The sequence below is a fragment of the Canis lupus genome, chromosome 2, assembly GCF_011100685.1.
Source record: "Canis lupus familiaris isolate Mischka breed German Shepherd chromosome 2, alternate assembly UU_Cfam_GSD_1.0, whole genome shotgun sequence".
NCBI classification, from domain to species: Eukaryota; Metazoa; Chordata; class Mammalia; order Carnivora; family Canidae; genus Canis; species Canis lupus.
In genome coordinates, this window is record NC_049223.1 from 67,002,333 (window position 1) to 67,022,903 (window position 20,571).

At 34.3% G+C, this 20,571-nt stretch overlaps 1 protein-coding gene across 1 annotated transcript in view; it reads left to right on the top strand.

Moving 5' to 3' along the window:
* Nucleotides 1-7,071: 7,071 nt before the first annotated feature.
* The window catches only part of ITFG1 (integrin alpha FG-GAP repeat containing 1), a 143,607-nt gene continuing 130,107 nt past the window's right edge, over nt 7,072-20,571 (top strand). The window contains exons 1-2 of the mRNA XM_038531139.1: nt 7,072-7,227; nt 9,877-10,049. Coding sequence (XP_038387067.1) covers nt 7,147-7,227; nt 9,877-10,049 — 254 coding nt within the window. The 5' untranslated portion in view covers nt 7,072-7,146. The remainder of the gene's footprint in view (nt 7,228-9,876; nt 10,050-20,571) is intronic.

A 20,571-nucleotide genomic window follows, 5' to 3' on the forward strand; every position in this document is an offset into this window, starting at 1 on the left:
TTACTACTATAACATTAAGTGGGTCCTGGAAGTGCAAAAAACCAGTCTGTTCTTTTAGGAGTTACACATTTTTTTTTACTCTCTTGTCCACCTACTAAGCACAGTATACCACTGTCCTAAGTACACATTGTGATAAGGGGGATATATAGAAATAATGTATTCTGTTATAGTTGTTTACTCTTTTATAGTATTTCCCAAATTCTTTTCCCATTTAATCTTCATAATGACCCTTTGCAGTAGCCAAATTATGTTCCTTTTGATCATTGTACAGATAAAGACAATTCAGAGATAATGAGTTTCCCGAAAACTAGATCATTCAGTAAGTGGTATGGGACAACTGGATATATCCATCTCTGTAAAAGTGCAGTAGGATCATAACTCACAGCTTAAGTCAGAATAAACTCTAGATGAATCAAAGACCTAAAAGCAACAATAATGTCCCCAAGTACTGTGAATTTCAAAGGCCTTATTAACTTAAAAGGAAAACCTAGATGCTACAAAGAAAAGTATTAATAAATCACAGACAAAAGAACAATTTTCTTAATGTAGAATACACTCTTGTAAATTGGCAGGAAAAAGACCAACATTTTAATAAGAAAACTAAAAATTAAGACTACGGTGAAATACCATTTTCACTTATCAGTGTGGCAACAATCAGAGTATTTGGTGATTCACTTATTGGTGCAACCTCTCTAGTGAAGATGCTCAAAGTATAGTCTAAAGTATAGACCTGGGATTAGGAGTGGAGGGAGGCTTCCTGCAACTCTTTCAGGGTGTCCATAAGGCCAAAACTATCTGCATAGTAGTATTAAGATGCAATTGGCCTTTTTCACAGTGTTGACATTAGCTCTGATAATGTAAAAGCAATAGTGAGTAAAGCTGCTTGCCATTTAGCACAAACCAAAGCAGTAGCACCACTTTTTATTAGCATGCAATGCATTACCATGCATTCTTCACCATTATACACTCACAGTGTTAAAGGAGAAATAAGAAAAACAGTTTGACTCAAGAATGTTTTCAATGAAGCAGTGAAAAATAATTTTATTAGATCTTGACTCAAGTACACACCCTTTTAATACTCTATGTCAGGAAATATGTGCATAAAACTGAGCATGATGGTTGTCTTGATGAAAAGCTCTAGGGTGATTATGTTGTAATCTGAACTAACCACTTTTTTTTTTTAGTGTTGTACCATTTTTTTACTTGAAAGAACAACTGAAACAGAAAACAGTCATTCTCACTTGGGGTTTAGTAGACATCTTCTCTAAAATGAACAAAACTGGGATCCCTGGGAGGCGCAGCGGTTTGGCGCCTGCCTTTGGCCCAGGGCGCAATCCTGGAGACCCGGGATCGAATCCCACGTCGGGCTCCCTGCATGGAGCCTGCTTCTCCCTCTGCCTATGTCTCTGCCTCTCTCTCTCTCTCTCTGTGACTAGCATAAATAAATAAAAATTAAAAAATTAAAAAAAAATAAAATAAAATAAAATGAACAAAACTAACTTGTCCCTTCGAGATAACAACTAATGGGAAGGTGCCAATGATAAAATTTAATGTCTCAAGCAAAAATTGGGATTTTAGAAAACCATAACCTGCTACCATGAACTGACAGCTTCCCAATGCTTAAAAACCTTTTTGAAATAAGATAGGTGGTGATATTAACAAATGGGAATTTTTGATATTGTATAATGAATTATTTCAACACTTGGAATATCTACATAACTCAGTTTCATAACCACATAACCACTCAGTGGTTCAGTGAACCACTATCTTCTAAATGTTTGACATGTGGTTTTACAAAGTCATGCAATAGTAAAATCCATTCAAAATGCAAAGTAGACTACTAGATTTTATTTAACAGTAAGAAAACTTCATTGCTTGGCTCTGTATTCTTCATTGGACTAATCTTTAAGAAATTATCACTTGCTGAGTTTTTGTGGTAGTATGAAAGAAGTTCCAGAGTTATCTGAAGAAACTATTAAAATACTTCCTGCAACTATATTTTCACATTTGTCATCCAAAACAACAGATTGAGTACAAAAGCAGCATGAAAATCCAACTTTTTTCTGTTCAGTCAGAGAATGCCACTCTTCTTGCAAAACATTTTTGCTTTGGAAAATAGTTATTTTTCATGAAAATGTGATTTTTACTGTATATAAATTTATGACTATATTTTTGACTTACTAAATATTCTCAGTCTTAATTTCTGATATAAATACCTATCAGTATAACCCACATAAACAAAGCTTGTTGAGATCCTCAGTTTTTAAGACTATAGGGATTCTCAGAACCCCTGGCTGGCTCAGTAGAGCATGTGACTCTAGATCTCAGGGTTGTAAGTTCGAGCCCCATGTAGGGCATAGTGATTGCTTAAAAATTTAAAAATCTTTTAAAAAAAAACTATAAAGGACTTTTGAGACTAAAAAGTTTGAAAACTACTCTGTGGAGATTAAAATAAAAGCTTTAAGTTCATTATAACCATCAAAACCATAATTTCCATTTTAACAATTTATACTACAGATATCATCTCAAAAGATGACATAATACCTGTACAAAGTTACTCATTGTTGGATTGTTTGAATTATAAGAGATCAGAAACAACCCTGGTATTTGCACATCAATAGAGGATTGATTATATTGAGATATATCTTTGTAATTGCTGTGTTACATATGAGGCATATACAAATCAACTGATGTGCAGTGAATCTCAAAAATACATTAAATGAAAATTTCAAGGTGCCAAAGCGATATAACCATACTAACATTTGTGCACAATTATATATAGTTTATGTATATGCATAAATTATGTGTTGAACGATATATAAGAAACTGCTAGTGGCTGCTACTCTGGAGGGGAGCTAGCAACAAGAGTAGGAGGAAGACATTTCTAAAAAACTGAATACATCTTGAACAGTTATAAAAAATACTAAAAAAAATGCTGCACTTGTTCCCAAAAAGTCATAATATTTTTAAAATTATTTTTCAGTTTCTTTCTCAAAATTATATGACTAATTACTTATTCAGAGTTAAATCAGGTTAAAAACCCAAATATGTCTGATCCTTGTTCTACCTGCTTTCCATTATGCTAAAATCTCCACACACTCTCATGGAGTGGCAAGACATTCACAGAAAACAATTGTTTTCTGGAGTAGTAATTGTTTGTTGCCATAATGAGTTGACTGCCCAAGAGACCTAATTTATACAAGATGACCTGGAGTCAGGCTGAATGGAACACAGCTCCTAAGGAAAGGATACAGACTTAGTCATAAATGGGTAATGGAATTTGATTAGCAAGAGAAGTTTATTCTAAATGGAGGATCATGATCAGGACAGGAGTAAGGATCCATATATATCCCCCTGATGTTCCTGGGAGATCAGTATAAATACCTTAGGTCAGTGGTTCCTGTACCTTACCATGCATCCAGCCAGATACAGATTGCTGGGCCCTACTCTCAGATGTTCTCTTTCATTAGATCTCGACAGGGGCTTAAGTTCCCAAGGTGATGCTTAGGCTGTGGACTGGGACCACAATTTGAGAATCCCTGCATTAGAGAAATTGTTGTAGGAAGTTGGATAGGTAATATGTAATCTGGGGCCAGAACAGAGTTATAATTTGTTTAAATGATACCAAAGGTCAGTTAATTTCACGAAATTATGCATGTTTAAGAGGATAAGTAATATTTATGTGACTCCTTTTTTTTAAGACTTATTTATTTATTTTAGAGAGAGAATGCATGCATGAATGGGGGGAGGGGGAAAGAAAGGGGAGAGAGAGAATCCATAGGCAGGCTCTCCACTAAGCCTGAATTGGGGCTTGATCCCAGGACCCTGATACCACAACCTGAGCTGAAATCAAGAGTTGGTTGCTTAACTGGCTGAGCCACCCAACCACTCCTATGTGATCCTTTGTTATATGTGTAGCTTCTTCTTTGCCCCTGCTTAATTAAAAACAAAAACCATTATATAAAAATTGATTATCCATTTTTTATGAAAACAATAACTTAATTTCGGTGCCTTCTTGGTTTTAAGATTAAAATTTTTCAGAAAATTAGTTTGAATCATTAAATGTATTTCAATAAGTTCTTTATATGTTTTTAGGGAAGAGTTTCATCAGAAAATTGTAAGGTCAACATCAGATGAAAATTAGCATGTGTTCAGTGTGCATTGTAGTGATCAGCCATTCCAAAGGTCAATTTTTACACTGCAATTCTAAAATAATTAGAATACCATTCCTTCTGTTACATTTTCTGTTGAGTCTTTGAGAAGTGATGTTAGCCTTCAAGAAAACTTGAAGTGCCCTGAAATCCTAAGGAGAAGAAGATACAAAGTTATTAATTCCTGGGACTTCTTTAAGGAATGTGTCCAAGTTCACAGACTGGTACCTCTGTCAGCATGACTTTCTTCATAGTCTGCTCAAAGTCACATTATTTCAAAAAAAAAAAGTCACATTACTTCTTATAGAATATGCTTAAATGAATATTAGTTCTAGCCTTGGGCCTTTGGTTCATGTGAAATTTACTTTTCTGAAATTATTTTTTCTAGGCATAAAAGTTTAAGTATTATTGAAGTATTTTTCAGAAGTAGAAGATTCATGCGGTCTTTAAAAAAAAAGATACAGAGATTATAAAAGACAGAGGCTATGAAAATATGCTAGATTCAAGGATGCTAAACATGCAATTCCTAACCCTAGATTGGATTCTGTGTTAGAGAGGCAAAAATGCTATGAAGAATATTGTTAGGTCAATGGATAAATTTGGAATTTAAATAGTACATTAGATAGAAGTATTTGTCTGAATTGCTGAACTGATGACCACTATGGTTAAGTAAAAGAATATCCCTATTCCTAGGAAACACACACTCAAGAATTTAGGGCTAAGGGGCCATGATCTATATAATTATGTACATGGTTCAGCAAAAACTTGATTTCATAAAGCACACAAATGATAAAACAAATGGGGTAAAATGTTAACAATAGGCACATCTGGTTAAACGTGTTTACATACATTCTATGTACTACTTTTATTGAACATTTAAGTTTAAATTATTTTCAAATAATTTGTTTTAAAAAACCTGCAGAAAAGTGAAATCTGTGAAATTTAAATGTTAGTTGCCTTTAAGAAAGAAAATTTCCTTTGGGCATGAAGTTGGACTCTCAGAAAGCTTTTCTCTTGCTTCCTCTAAATATCAAAAAATAGCACTTAGAAGGGGCACAAGGAAGACATTCTCTGATAAAGATCTCCATTTCTATGACTATATCCGTAAAATACTGCTGATAATTTATACCAAAAGGCATGATTATAAATTATCACATGAGTTTGTTGTATGTTTATTAGATGGTTATTTGCTAAGTCATAGTTGAAATACTCGTAGGAAATAGGAAGCTACTGGGAAGAAAGAAACTAGAAGAAAATAAAAGTGTAAATCAGAATCTAATCTGAGTATTTTGCCATTGGGTAAAAATGAAGGGCAGAGACTTAGTAATGGTCTTCTAATTGGTCCTCCATTAATTTGCAATAAAATGGTTTGGCTTTTAATGAGGTCTATAATATTCCTAGAGCCTGCTTATAAATCACATTTTGCATTTAATTCATTCTTACTTGGCTAGCTCTTTTTTATTTATCTTTAACCATGATATATGTTTATGTCCTTGGAAACCCTTTTCCTTTCCAAGTATTCCTGCCTAGAGTTGCATGTTTCTCTCAGCTTCTCTCTCACTAATCCAAATGCATATATACTGTCAAATACAGATGTTCTCGATACTTTCCATTATTAATTCAACTATTTTATTTAATGTTTTACTCCTCTACTTAAGGGTTTATAATCACAAATTATATTAATCATAAGGATCATAAGTAATTAAACCATGAAATTAAATGAAAGAAATTTATTTTTCACTATGCTGTGCCTTTTATTTTTCCTTGCTGAGGTCAGCTTCCATTGGCTATGTTTTCAGCCCACTTAAAATTATTTTTTCCCTTTCGAATATATTACTGAAGACTTGATAGGTTTGTTAGAATTCTGTATTTTCTTAATATGTAAGCCTGCACATGGAAGAATATTTATTTATTGCTAATCCTTATTATTTCCTTCAAACTGTGAAGGCACTTACCTCAGACACACATTATATATTAAACCATAGCAAATAAATCAGCGACTAAAGCAGCACAGAATGTAAAATCTAAATGACTATTCCACTGTGCATGTCACTGTAGAGATTTAACTCTAGGACATCAAAATCCATAAACCCCATCAGATAAGAGGCAGTGGATAGGAGAGACCACTAGAGGAACAGATTCCACGTTCCTCAGTAACCTCACTTCTGAAGGTCTTTGCAAAGCATTGTGCAGCTTTTCTTTAAAAGTTTGTATTTATTTATTTGAGAGAGAAAAAGAATGTGTGCACATGTATGGGCACATGGGTGGGGAAGGGAAGGCAGAGGGACAAAGCAGACTCCATGTTGATGGCAGAGCCAGACTCAGGACTCCATCCCAAGACTCTGAGGTCATAACCAGAGCTGAAATCAGATATTTAACCGAGCCACCCAGGTACCCCCATTGTGCAGCTTTTTAAAAGCAGTCAGCTGGAAAGGACATCTGCATTCTTTTCATATGCCTTTTTACTGATAAAAAATTATTGGTGCTTAGAAGCCAGGATGCTGAGAGCTTTAGAACTCCTTCCTGAATTAAATCTCATACTATGTAAAAGATACTTAAAAGCATGTGTTTAAATAAATTAATTTGTAAAGACACATTTAAAATAAGATAAAATAATTGCTATTGACAAGCTTCTTTTTCTCCTGTGGCAGCAATGATAATTGTGTAAGTAAGTCAAAAGCCACATTGTTTAAAAATTGATGATTTTATCATTAAAGCCTGAAATGGGTTTTTTCTCCCAATATTGGGTAAATATTTAACTACAAAAAGTGAGCAATTTAAAATAAGACACAATCCAGGTAATAGGTGGCAAGGGCCAGAATAATTGTTTTAATTGAATCGCATTTATCACAAAGTCCTACGTCAATTTCTTCCATTCCTCCAGATTGATGCAGACTTTGAACAAATAGGAAATGTAATCTGCCATACAGGAACACTTTATTTTGTAGCTGTTAATGGACTCTTGAAGTTTCTTTTGGCAGATGGAGATGGACACATGGATCACTTATTGCCAGGCTGTGAAGATAAAAACTGCCAGAAAAGCATCATTTACTTAGCAAGATCTGGAACAAAGCAGGTATATCAGCTTGTTTTTTAATGTCAATAGAGTTACCTTCTTGAAGAAAATCTTCAGAGATTAGAAAAATTATCTAAATCAGAACACAGAGAAACCCTATATAAATTATTGACTTCCTCATTTTAATGAAATGCATTTAAATCTTTTCATGTTTGTTTTTTGAGGGGAAGGCACTGTTATAATCATTTCTGGTGAAGAAGACCAATTCTTGGTCCCGTAATTAAATGATCCATTAGCATTTTATAGTCTAGGAATAAGGTAAAATGCACACTAACTATAATAAAAGGTTATGGAGAAGAACACAACAATTGTCGAAGCTAATCTTTATTTGTGCTATCTATATCTGTTTCATTCACTTATGCCAATGTTTTGCCTGTAGCTTGTAGGTAAACAATTTAGAATCCAATAGTCAAAGCAGATTATGTGGCAATGATAGGTTGTAATACTGAGAATTTTTCCATATTGATAGCACCAGACAGAGAAAGCCAGTATTATAGTACTAGAATTAATCAGTTCTGTTTTCTATCTTAGGGTAAGAAATGAGAAAATAACATACTGACTTTTATTGCCCTTATATAAGGAAACCACATTTATACTCAGACACTAAAGAAAAACTTCCATATCAACAGTCTAAAAACTTCCAATCAACACTCTAAAAACATTTAACTTCTATACTCATAAATTTTATTATCTTAAGCCTTTTTAAGTTTTGAATCACTGAAAACATGAGGTCAAGTAACACCTAATCATTGTTTCATGGATATAAGTAAACATAGTAATTATAGCCTGGCTTAAGTGACAGACTACTCTAAGAATATTTTCAAATTATCCTCATCTCTCTGGAAAAATAAATGTCACAGTTCTTTGGTGACTGTTAAGGATGTCATATGAATATAAAATTTTTTTACTTTTTAGACCTTAATACATTTACATTAATAAGAATACTTTATCCTCATTAATAAACTGTCAAGCTTTTCAGAAGTTTGTGATAACATTTTGCGAAACTTCCCATCTTCTTCCAAAACAAAACCAACTATTTTTTTCAAAGTTGGGTAAATCATTTTGATAATATATAATTCTTTTTGCTTTAAGAAAGATTGAAAAATTGATCTAAGATGTAAACAAGTTTTTTTAAAACAGCTTATTTACTATAAATGTGTCCTTATTAGCTATTTTTTCTCTTTTGCCTTGGCAAATTATGCTTTCTTTGGAAAACCTAGAAAATGTTTGGGATATCCTTTGTACTAAACCCTTTTTAAGAAGCCATTTTTAATGAAATTTGACTTGGAGCCATATAAGGTGTCACCTGCTTAAAAGAAAATAAACATATATAGGCACGTTTGGCCTGCTGTCATTTCAAGACAGCTGTACCTGTTTGAACATCTCTAAAGAGTGTTCCAGTATCCATACTCTTAACTAATTATGGGCATATTTATAATTTTAATGGTATGGTTTCCACTCCTCAGATTTTTAGTTTGCATTAGGTTATTAGAGTAAAGGTTAAGGCATTAAAAAGAGGAATGGATTTCCAAAAGCTCTTCTTGAAATCAACTTACTCTCTCTGTTTTCTTCATTACAATCAATATAAAAACAAAGAATTTACTAAAAGTAGATTACAGCTATGTTGATGACAAAGTTCATCCCCCTGGACAGGCAGAACTTTTTCAGGGCCCGTGTTGTTAGGAAAGCCTCAGAACTCTTGGCTCTGAAGATGATAACTAAAGTCATCATCACGTATAAAAGGCAAAAAGCAGGGGAACAAGGAAGACTCTGTCATCTTCTTTCTTCTTAAGCTGATCCTCCTGAAAGGACATCAGTATTAGATGATATTACAGTTTGTTCTAACTTAAAATACTCATTTGCAGAGTGCCGAGGTGGCTCAGTCAGTTAAGCATCCAACTGTGGGTTTTGGCTCAGGTCATGATCTCAGGGTTGTGACGTAGAGCTTCCAGTTGAGCTCCATTTTCAGAGGGAGTCTAATTGAGATTCTCTCTTTTCCCTCTTCCCCTCCCTCTTGCTTGCTCTCTCACTCCTTGTCTAAAATAAATAAATGAATCTTTAAAAACTAGTCACTTGAAATTACATTTCCACTCAACACAGGTTTAAAATGGGGGATTCAGGGATCCCTGGGTGGCACAGCGGTTTAGCGCCTGCCTTTGGCCCAGGGCGCGATCCTGGAGACCCGGGATCGAATCCCATGTCGGGCTCCCGGTGCATGGAGCCTGCTTCTCCCTCTGCCTGTGTCTCTGCCTCTCTCTCTCTCTCTCTCTCTCTCTCTCTCTGTGACTATCATAAATAAATAAAAATTTTAAAAAAAAAATAAAATAAAATGGGGGATTCAACTATAGGAAGCAACATCAATTCAAAGCTAATATTTGTGATTTTGTGAAAAACTTCAAAGGCTCTATGTGCCAGTTCAAGGAAAAATGACTAGTGATGAAATCTAAAGGGGACTTTATTTTTTCCAGAGTGTCAGTTATCTGTTAGTCAAAGTAAATTTTAATACCCTTTGTATATTGTAGAGATAAAGAAGTTTAAGTGAGATGATGCTTATCTTGAGAACTTTTAATGGATCATTTGTTTTGTAAATGGTGAAATTCTTTTTCCTAAAGTAACTATAAAATCTCCTTTCTTCCTCTTATTCCATAGTGGATTCCAGTTCTCCAGGAGTTCAGCAACAAGGGCACACTCTGGGGCTTTGTGCCATTTGTGCATGAACAACGGCCAACTGAAATACCACTTCCAATTACTCTTCATATTGGAGACTACAACATGGATGGCTATCCAGACGCTCTTGCCATACTGAAGAATACATCTGGAAGGTATGGAAATTAAGTCAAGTGAGAAATATTTCTAAAAATATCTTTGTTTTGATACTTTGTTAACTGAATAGCAACTAAATATGGTAGAGTACCTTAAATAAGGAAATGATGAGCTTATAATTCCTATTTCTTTACACTGTACTTGAACTTCTGGTGGCCTAGAATACCTAATTCTTTCCCGATTTATTTTCTATAGAATAGAAACAAACATCTAATCTAAAATACAAAGCTCATTTTTCATTCAACAAAACTTTATTTTTAAAAGGCCAAATTTGTTTCTTTTTAATGAGTGTAATTGAATCAATTCAATATGATAAATATTAACTGAGCCTTTTTTTTCTACAATTACACATGAGCCCTACAGGCAGAATGCTTTCATTCTGGAGACAGAGATAGGCTGGAAAGCAAATAACTGCAATATGGTATATTACATTCCATAATAGAGGCAGATACAGAGGACAGAGTGCTTTCCTCCTTATTTTTGGTGGGCTTTTTCCTAGAAATACTTGAAATTTTATTTCCTTCTTGGTTTAATTTCTGTATTTGAGTATAGTTGACACACAATGTTACATTAGTTTTAGATGTACACCTAGTGATTTGACAAGTTTAGTGTAACTACCATCTGTCACCATACAACACTATTATAATACCATTGACCAGTATTACTTAATACAGTGCCTTTAATTCTGTGACTTATTCTTTCCATGAAAGGAAGCCTCATATCTCTCACTCCCTTTCACCCCTAAGGCCAAAATTTTTTAAAACAAATGACCCAGTTACATTTTGAGACGGAAAAGCGTCATGGTTAAGAGCTGAACCTAGGCTTCAATTTCAGTCCAGCCAATTACCACCTGTGTGACATTAGGCAGATTACCTAAATTCATCTGTAAGACAAGAATAACAATTGTATCTATGCCATGCAGTTGTAGGGAAGATTAAACGAGGTAAAAATAAGTGAAGCAATTAGTAAGTACCTAGCACATCCAGACTTTCAGTGAATATTGCCTTACTATTGCTTGTTTACAATTGCATTGAAAATTCAGACATAATTATTTGTCTTATTTGTACACATAAAATGTATATTTATTACATTACCAGTGATCTTTAGAGCTGCAGCTCCTTTTTTTCTCCTGAAAGTAGAGGAACCAGTAGATAAACCAATATAGTTAAATTTGTAATTAGCCTAAATCTTTGCAGATTCCATGAATATGACTCTTCCTTAATTTTAATACCTTTTTGTTTTCTTCCTATTGCAATTAATTGTATTTCTTGGCCCTTATTCTTTATCACCTCCTGCATCATATCTATCCACAACTTTCCTCTGTTCATCAATTCATTTGTTGACTCTGGAATTAGTGATAATTCAGCTTCACATTTCCTACCAGGCTTATGATGCAAAACAACTTCCCTGATTAAAAAAGAAAAAATCACATTTATTGTTTTTAACACTAAACAATAAAATCTAGAAATATGATTTTTAGAGAAAGATATATTATTAATGAGTATTCCTAAATATTTGTAGAAAATTATAGACAGTCTGTACTTAAACTTTTCTTAGGATTTGATTTGAAATTACAATTGCTTTAAGTTATGTTTACAAAGCTTTTTGTGGACATGATCATCCTGCTTCATAATACAAAGTACATACACTCAGAACCTATGTGTGTGAAGCAATTTAATGTAAAAAAATCTCTGAACTGACTGTGATTATTATTCTTTTAAAGTACTATAATGGAATAGGGATCCCTGGGTAGCTCAGCAGTTTAGCGCCTGCATCCAGCCCAAGCCATGATCATGGAGTCCTGGGATCAAGTCCCATGTCAGGCTCCCTTGCATGAAGCCTGCTTCTCCCTGTCTGCATCTCTGCCTCTCTCTCTGTGTGTGTCTCTCATGGATAAACAAAATCTTTAAAAGAAAAAAAAAGAAAAAGAAAAGGAAAGATATAGTGGCATATAACAACAAAGAAATGTAAAATTGCTTTATTCTAGACATTAATTCTATTCAAAAGAGTAAGAAATTGCATCTCAGACTCATTCAGGTCTATGATTACTCATCCTTAGAAGACTAGCCAAACTATTTAATGTTTTGGTCATAAGGGTTTTTTGGTTTGTTTGTTTTTTTTATTTTTAAACTAATGAGTTACTTTTTGTTATTGTTTTTTAAAATTTTAAGTCCCACTATAGTTGACATACAGTGTTATATTCGTTTCACTATATCACAATATAGTGATTCAGTAATTCCATACATCATCCAATGCTCATCATAGGTACCCTCCTTAACCCCCTTCACCTATTTCACCCATCCTCCCACCTGCCTCCTCTCTGATAACCATCAGTTTGTTCTCTGTAATTAAGAGTCTTTTTCTTGGCCATATTCTCTCTCTCTGTCTCTCTGTCTCTCTCCCTCATTTTCTTAGCTTATTTGTTTTGTTTCTTAAATGCCACATATGAGTGAAATTATACGGTATTTGTCTTTGTCTTATTTCACTTAGCATTATACTCTCTAGCTCCATACATAACATTGTAAATGGCAAGATTTCATTCTTTTTTATGGCTGAATAATATTCCACTGAGTATGTATTGTCATAAAGTTTTTATCAATATTTACTCTTTTAAACCATCAAATATTTAACTTACGTTCCTTTACCATTTAGCCATAATGTTGGTATCAACAGCTAATTCAGCAGGGAACAGTGTAACTACAGAAAAAATAAGGTAAGAGGCAGTCAGTCATAGACACTTGAGCTTTTATAAAAGCAACTATTTAAAACCTGGGATTTCTTTTTGGTTCTCATGGGGTAGATGAGAATTAAAAGATTTTAGTGTGTCTCATTGTTCATTAAATCACTAAATCAAAAAGAGTCCTATACTTGAAGATGTGTGTCTAGGAGAATTTAGCATAATATATTCCTTGAAACATAGAAGAAGGCAAAAAAGACATAGTGTGCATGATAATCCTCTCCTACATGAATTCATGATTGTCCAAAAAGCATTTTATAATTTTTTTATTCATGAGAGACACACAGAGAGAGAGAGAGAGAGAGGCAGAAACACAGGCAGAGAGAGAAGCAGGCTTCATGCAGGGAGCCCAACATGGGACTCGATCCTGGGTCTCCAGGATCTCACCCTGGGCTGAAGGCGGCGCTAAATTGCTGAGCCACCGGGGCTGCCCCATTTTATAATTTTTAACTGATTTCAAGATTGTTGTATTGCTGAGAATTAGTGCAAGGGTTGATGTTTCTAATTTGAAGGGTTGCTACCTAGAGAATTCTGTCTCCTTTTTTCCTGCAGGTTTTAAAAATGAGGTAGAGATTATGCATAAGAGTAAAATCCAAACATGTAATTCACAAAAAGAAATTCTGACTTGTTTTGCGTTTTTGTTTTCACAAGAGAGTTACGTGTTTGTTCTTTTATTTTATATTAAAAGGCCTAATTTATCCTAAGTTAACCTTTAAAATCATGATACATGAAAAATCTTTTTTTTTTTTTTTTTTGAAAAATCTATTAATGACATTCAGTAGAGGCAGCCTTTTCTAACATCAGTCATTTTCCATATATGCCACCACTGACTGAAAACCTTATTTTTTGCTTGGCTATGCCAATGCTACTCAGTTGCCTTTAGTTTACTGTCATATTATATGGATAGTCATGTCTTAATTCTCTGAATTTTCATTTTATTGAGAAAAAAAGGAAAACTAAAATGACATTGTTGTCCTCTCTCTAGAGACAGAGGTGCAGTTGGGCACCATTTTTGCAACTTCCTCTACCTTGCTAATGTACTTACCTGGCCCTATATACAAAAATCTGGGTTATGTATGTCCCACCCTGAAACACTCCACAGCCGTAACTTGCTAGAGTGCCAGGCATGCCCCATCCTAGTAAACCCAACTGGTGGTCTTCCAGACTTGTAGGTATGCCCTAGCCTGACTTACCCCTGGGGGTAAGGCCATCCCACCAAAGTTGACAAGCAGTTGCCTCAGTCTACACTTTCACAGAGTCCCACCAAAGCCAGGGGATTTGTATATTTCAAATAAGTGATAACCCTTGAATACCTGGCTTTGGTGACCAGAGAGACTTACTTTCTGGGACTCATGGGACTAAAACAATGGGAGAGACAGTTTGTGTCAGACTACCACCCCTAAGGCACTGCACAGACAGCAGACTGAAACACACTACTAGTCTTCCTATGGTTGCTTCTTCAAGACTAGAAGTAACCAGTTCTCCTAATACATAGAAACAAACACAGAGATTCCAGCAAATGAGGAAACAGAGGAATATATTCCAAATAGAAAAACAAGATAAAATCCCAGGGGAAAAAAAAAAGAAAAAACTTAATAAAATGAAATAAGTAATTTACCTGATACAGAATTCAAGATAATGGATACAAAGATTTTCACCAATCTTGGGAGAAGGATGGATGAAAACAAAGAGAGAGAAAATATGAGAAAATACCAAACAAATCAAAGAACTGAAGAATACAATACTAAACTGAAAAATACACTAGAGGATTTCAACAGCAGAGTAGATGGAGCAAAAGAAAGGATCAGTGACCTGAAAGACAGGGGCAGTGGCACTCATCCATACAGACCAGCATAAAGGGGTGGGAGAAATGGGGTAGTAAAGAGAGATAGCATAAGGACCTATGTAACACCATCAAGTGTGCTAACATTTGCATTAAAAGGTCTCAGAAGGAAAAAAGAAAGAGAGGGAGGCCTGGGTGGCTCAGCAATTGAGCGTCTGCCTTTGGCTTAGGTTGTGATCATGGGGTCCTGGGATCAAGTACCACATTGGGCTTTGGCAGGGAGCTTGCTTCTCCCTCTTCCTATGTCTCTACCTCTCTCTGTTTCTCATGAATAAATAAATAAAATCTTAAAAAAAAAAAAAAAAAGAAAGAAAGAAAGAAAGAAAAAGAGAGGAGGTGGCAGAAAACTTATTTGAAGAAATAATGGCTGGAAACTTCCCTAACATGGGGAGAGAAAACAGACTTCCAGATGCAAAAAGCCTGAAGAGTTCCAAATAGGATGATCACCAAAAAAATCTACTCCAAGAAACATTACAATTAAAATGGCAGAAGAGAAAATCTTAAAAGCAGCAAGAGAAAAACATCATTACATACAGGGGAACCTCCATAAGACTATGAGCAGATTTTTCAGCAGAAACTTTCCAGGCCAGAGAGAATGACATGATATATTCCAAGTGCCGAAGTTAGAAAGCCTGAGTGGCCCAGTGGTTGAGCATCTGCTTTCAGCTCAGGGTGTGATCCCAAACGTCCTGGGATTGAGTCTCATATCAGGCTTTTGTAGGGAGCCTGCTTCTCCCTCTGCCTATGTGTCTGCCTCTCGTTCTGTGTCCCTCATGAATAAATAAAATCTTTAAAAAAAACGTGTTGGGACACCTAGGTGGCTCAGCAGTTGAGAGTCTTCTTTGGCTCAGCACCTGATACCGGATTCCTGGGATCAAGTCCCACATCGAGCTCCTTGCATGGAGCCTGTGTCCCCTCCCTCTGCCTGTGTCTCTGCCTCATTTTTTGTGTCTCTCATGAATAAATAGATAAAATATTTTAATAATTCATTAATTTTTTTTAAATGTTGAGGGCAAAAAATTTCCAAGCAAGGATACTCTATCTGGCAAAGTTATACTTCAAGTAGAAGGAATAAAGATTTTACCAGACAAGCAAAAACTAAAAGAGTTAACCACCATTAAATTGGCCTTATCAGAAATGTTAAAGGGACTTCTTTAAGCTGAAAAAAAGAGGGCACTGATTAATAATAAGAAAACATGAAAGAAAAGATCTCACTGAAAAGACATAGTAAAGGTAGTGGACTAATCAGTTTTAAAACTAACATGAAGGTAAGACAAAAGTAGTAAAAATAATTACAATAATCAATTAAGGGATATACAAAAACATGTAAAATGTGACACCAAAAACAGAGCATATATTTCAGAATTCAAACTTGCTGTCAACTGAAAATAGAGTGGTATATATACAAGCTAATATATGTCAGCCACATGTTAAACAAAAAGCAAAACCTTGAGTACATACACAAGATAATGAGAAAGGAATCTAAACATATTACTGTAGTCATCAAAACACAATAGGAGAAAGCAAGAGAAGAAGAAAAGTACAGAGTACAAAAGAGCTGTAAAACAACAAAATGGCAGTAAGTACATATCTACCTATAATTGCTTTAAACATAAATGCAGTAAATTCTCCAATCAAAAGACACAGAATGGCTGAATGGATTTAAAAATACCCCTTCATATATGATATATGAGACTCACCTCAGATGTAAGGATACACATGGATTGAAAGTAAAGGGAAGGCAAAAGATGTTTCCTGCAAATGGAAACCAATAAAACCAGAGGCAGCTACACATATAGCAAACAAAATAGGCTTCAAAGCAAAGACTGTGAGAAAGGACAGTATGGGCATGACAAGATGAGTGAGTCAATCCAAGAAGAAGATGCACCATTTGTAGACATTTATGCACCCAACATAGGAGCTACTAAATATATAAAGTAAATACTAATAGTCCTAAAGGTAGAAACCAGCAGCAATACAATTATAGCAGGGGACTTTAATATCCCAGTAACATCAGTGCATAGAGCAGCCAGACAGAAAATCAATATGGAAATATCAGCTTTAAGATATTCTTCTAAAAGAGAAGTTTGTAGTTAGGCAAGACTACTTCAAAAACAAAACAAGGGCAGCCTGGGTGGCTCAGCGGTTTAACGCCGCCTTCGGTCCAGGGCCTGATCCTGGAGACCCGGGATCGAGTCCCACATCCGGCTCCCTGCATGGAGCCTGCTTCTCCCTCTGCCTGTGTCTCTGCCCCTCTCTCTCTCTCTCTCTCTCTCTCAATCTCTGTGTTTCTCATGAATAAATAAATAAAATATTTTTTAAAAAAACAAGGAAAAATCTCAATTCAGTAATCTAACTTTATACCTAAAGGAACTAGAAAAAGAAGAATAAACAAATTCCAAGGTTAGTTTGAGGAAGGAAATAGTAAAAAATAGAGTAGAAGTAAATATAACAAACTAAAAAGATAATAGAAAGGATTGATGAAATTGAGAGCTCGTTCTTTGAAAAGAGAAACAAAATTGATAAATCTCACCTAGATTCACTGAGAGAGAGAGGAGAGGTCTCAAGTATTTCTTTATCCATAGGAATAGCCCTCTTCGTGTTTCTAATGTTATTTGCCTTCTTTATTTCATTAAACAGACCTGATAAAGTCTTGTCTATTTTATTTTTTTTAATAGCCTTGTCTATTTTATTACTTTATTCATGTCTATGTTTTTATTATTGGTATAGTTATCCAAAGAATCACTTTTATTTTCAATAAGATGAAATTTTTCCATAAATATTTTGTTTTTATATTTAATTTGTTTTGCTTTCTTTAGGTTTATTTTTCTTTTTTGCTTTTTAAAGCTTATTTCAAAAAAATTTTTTTTAAATTGAATATTTTTAATAGATTTTTACCCTCATTTCCTAATAAGTATTTTTAAAACTAAATATTTCCTGTGTATTTGATTTTAGACTACATATTTTGATAATTGGTACTTTTATTGTTCTTTTATTTAATTGTAAGTTTCTATTAATCTAAGCGTTATTTTATTTTATTTATTTTTTATTATTCAAATTAACTCATATTTTATTATTCAGAAATCTTTTGATGTGTTGATTCTAAAGAAACTTCATTGATGAAAGGAGCCTGCCCTTTCTCTCACTAGAGTTGATGATACCCGGGATCCAACTGACTGTTTCCTCCAATTCAGTAGAGTAGAGGATGGAAATAAAATAATGTGGTTATAAATGGTTATAAGTATGCATGGTTTGTGCATGTTTCACACAGAATTAAGGACAGGTAACACATCTCTGTATTACCAGACATTGAAAACAATCAGGTCCCCATCCCTAGGGGACCTTGTTAGCTTTATGCAGCCATGCTGAGTAAGTGAGATAGAGATGAAAGGGGAGAAAAAAGCACAATTAGGTGCTGCTAAAATGAGGAGAAGCTAATTTCAGAATTCCAATAAGTGTGCATATGTGACTTCTGAATTCTATTCTTTTGTCTTTGGAATACTGATCTCAAACATATTAGATAAAGTTAATCTTTTACAGGCTCGTTCAAGAGACTATCTATGACTTTATAAAGTTGAGTTCTGCATCCTGTCTGTATTTTAAATAAGGGCATACAAAGATATTTTCAAGCAGGGTGATGGACATGGTCCTGGACAAAATTCAGGAAATTATTTATTTATTTGTTTGTTTATTTATTCATTCATTCATTCATTCATGAGAGACACAGAGCAGAGACATAGGCATTGAGGTTTGAATCTATATTTTTATTGTTTATTCTTAAAAGTGTTGCAATGCAAACATAAATTTGTCTTAAGTGATACTTTCTGTAACTTTCCGAGATTTTTCTGGTAGTTGGATAGCCCAGTGAATGATTATTTGAAATATCATTCATGTTAATTGCATTACTAAAGTCTTCTATATGTCCTTACATATTTTATGTCCTTTTAAAAGTATGTTAATCCTTCACTAGGAATACATACAATTGTCAATTATTAGGTGTGTAAGGCTTTATGACTATTCTGTCCTCTTCACTTCTTTTATTAATCATTAAAAATCCTGTTTTTCCATTTAATTGTTTTTACTTTGAATTCTTTTTTGTAATATCAAATTTCTATGCTATTTTTCCTTAGCATTTACCAGGCATGTATCTCTAGCCCTTAAAAGTATAACTAGATAAGTTTTGATAACATGTAAAACTAGTACTCCATCCAAGATATAAAACTTGCATCACCCCAGAAAATTCTCTCATGCTTCCCTTCTGGTTAATCCCAGCCTCATAAGTAACCAGTGTTTTGATTTTTAAAAATGTAGGTTGGCTTTCCCCATTCTTGAGCCCCAGAATACTGTAGAGAGTAATTAAAGAAAATCTAAGAAAAAGTGGAGAGAGAAAATATTTGTGCATCAGAATACTCAGTATTGCTACAAAGTCAGTTCTTTCCACCTTGATCTATAGATTGAATGCAGTTCCAATCAAATTCCCATATAGTATTTTGTAGAAATGTATATGCTCATTCTAATAGTTGTGTGGAAAAAAAAAAAGATTAGTTGGATTTGAAAATTAAAACTAAAAGCTAGATTAAACAAAATTATCTTTTTTATGATTTATTTATTTATTTTAAAGACTGAGTGTGAGGGTAAGGGGAGGCACAGAGGGAGAGGGAGAGAGTCTCAAGCAGACTGTGTGCTGAGCATAAAGCTTAATCTCACAACCTGAGCCAAAACAAAGAGTTGGACACTTTGCTAACTATGCCACCTAGGCGCCCCTAGCCAAAATTATCTTGAAGGCAACAACAAAGATGGAAGACTCCTACAACTTTAAGACTTGCTGTGAAACTGCAGTATTCAAGACCTTGTGTATTTACATAAGGATGCTGATAGAGATCAGTGCAACAGAACAGAGAGTCCAGAAATAGTGCTATACACATTATGATCAACTTATTTTTTTTTTTTTACATAGATGCCTAGGCAGTTCATTGAGGAACATATATGAATGGCCAATAAGTATATGAAAAGGTGTTCAACATCACTGGTAATTAGGGAAATAAAATTAAAGCCATCATGATATATTTTTCACACTAGTTAGAGTAGTTGCCATTAAAACTACTGGTAATACCAAATTTTGGAAGAATATAGAACTAAAACACTCATATTTTTTAATTTATTTTTGTTTCAAGTTTTTATTTAAATTCTAGGTAGTTAATAAATAGTATAATATTGGTTCCGGGTGTAGAATTTAGTGGTTCATCACTTACATACAACACCCAGTGCTCATCACAAGTGTCCTCCTTAATACCCATCACCCATCTGTCCCATTCCTCACCCAGCTCCCCTCCATCAACCCCTCATTTTGTTCTCTGTAGTTAAGACTCTCTTATAGTTTGCCTCCCTCTCTTTTTTCTTCCCCCTTCCCTTATATTCAGGTGCTTTTGTTTCTTAAATTCTGCATATGAGTGAAATCATATGGGATTTATATTTCTCTGACTTGTTCGTTTAACATTGTACTACTAGGTATTTACCCAAAGGATACAAAGCTACTGATTCGAAGGGACACATGCACCCCAGTGTTTATAGCAGCATATCAACAATAGCCAAATTATGGAAAGAACCCAAATGCCCATTGACTGATTAATGGATAAAGAAGATCTGATATGTAAACCATATATATACCAATGGAGTATTACTCAGCCTTCAAAAAGAATGAAATATTGCTATTTGCAATGACATGGTTAGAGCTAGAGTGTATTATGCTAAGAATTTAATCCATTTAAAGCAATATAATTTAGTAGTTAAAAATCCAGATTCAAATTCTGGCTCTACAATTTTTTAGCTGTGTGATCATAGCAACTACCAACCTGTGTCTTAGTTTTAATATCTGTTACTGAGAATAATAATGGTATCTACCTAAGATTATTCTGAGGATCAAATGAATTAATATATGTAA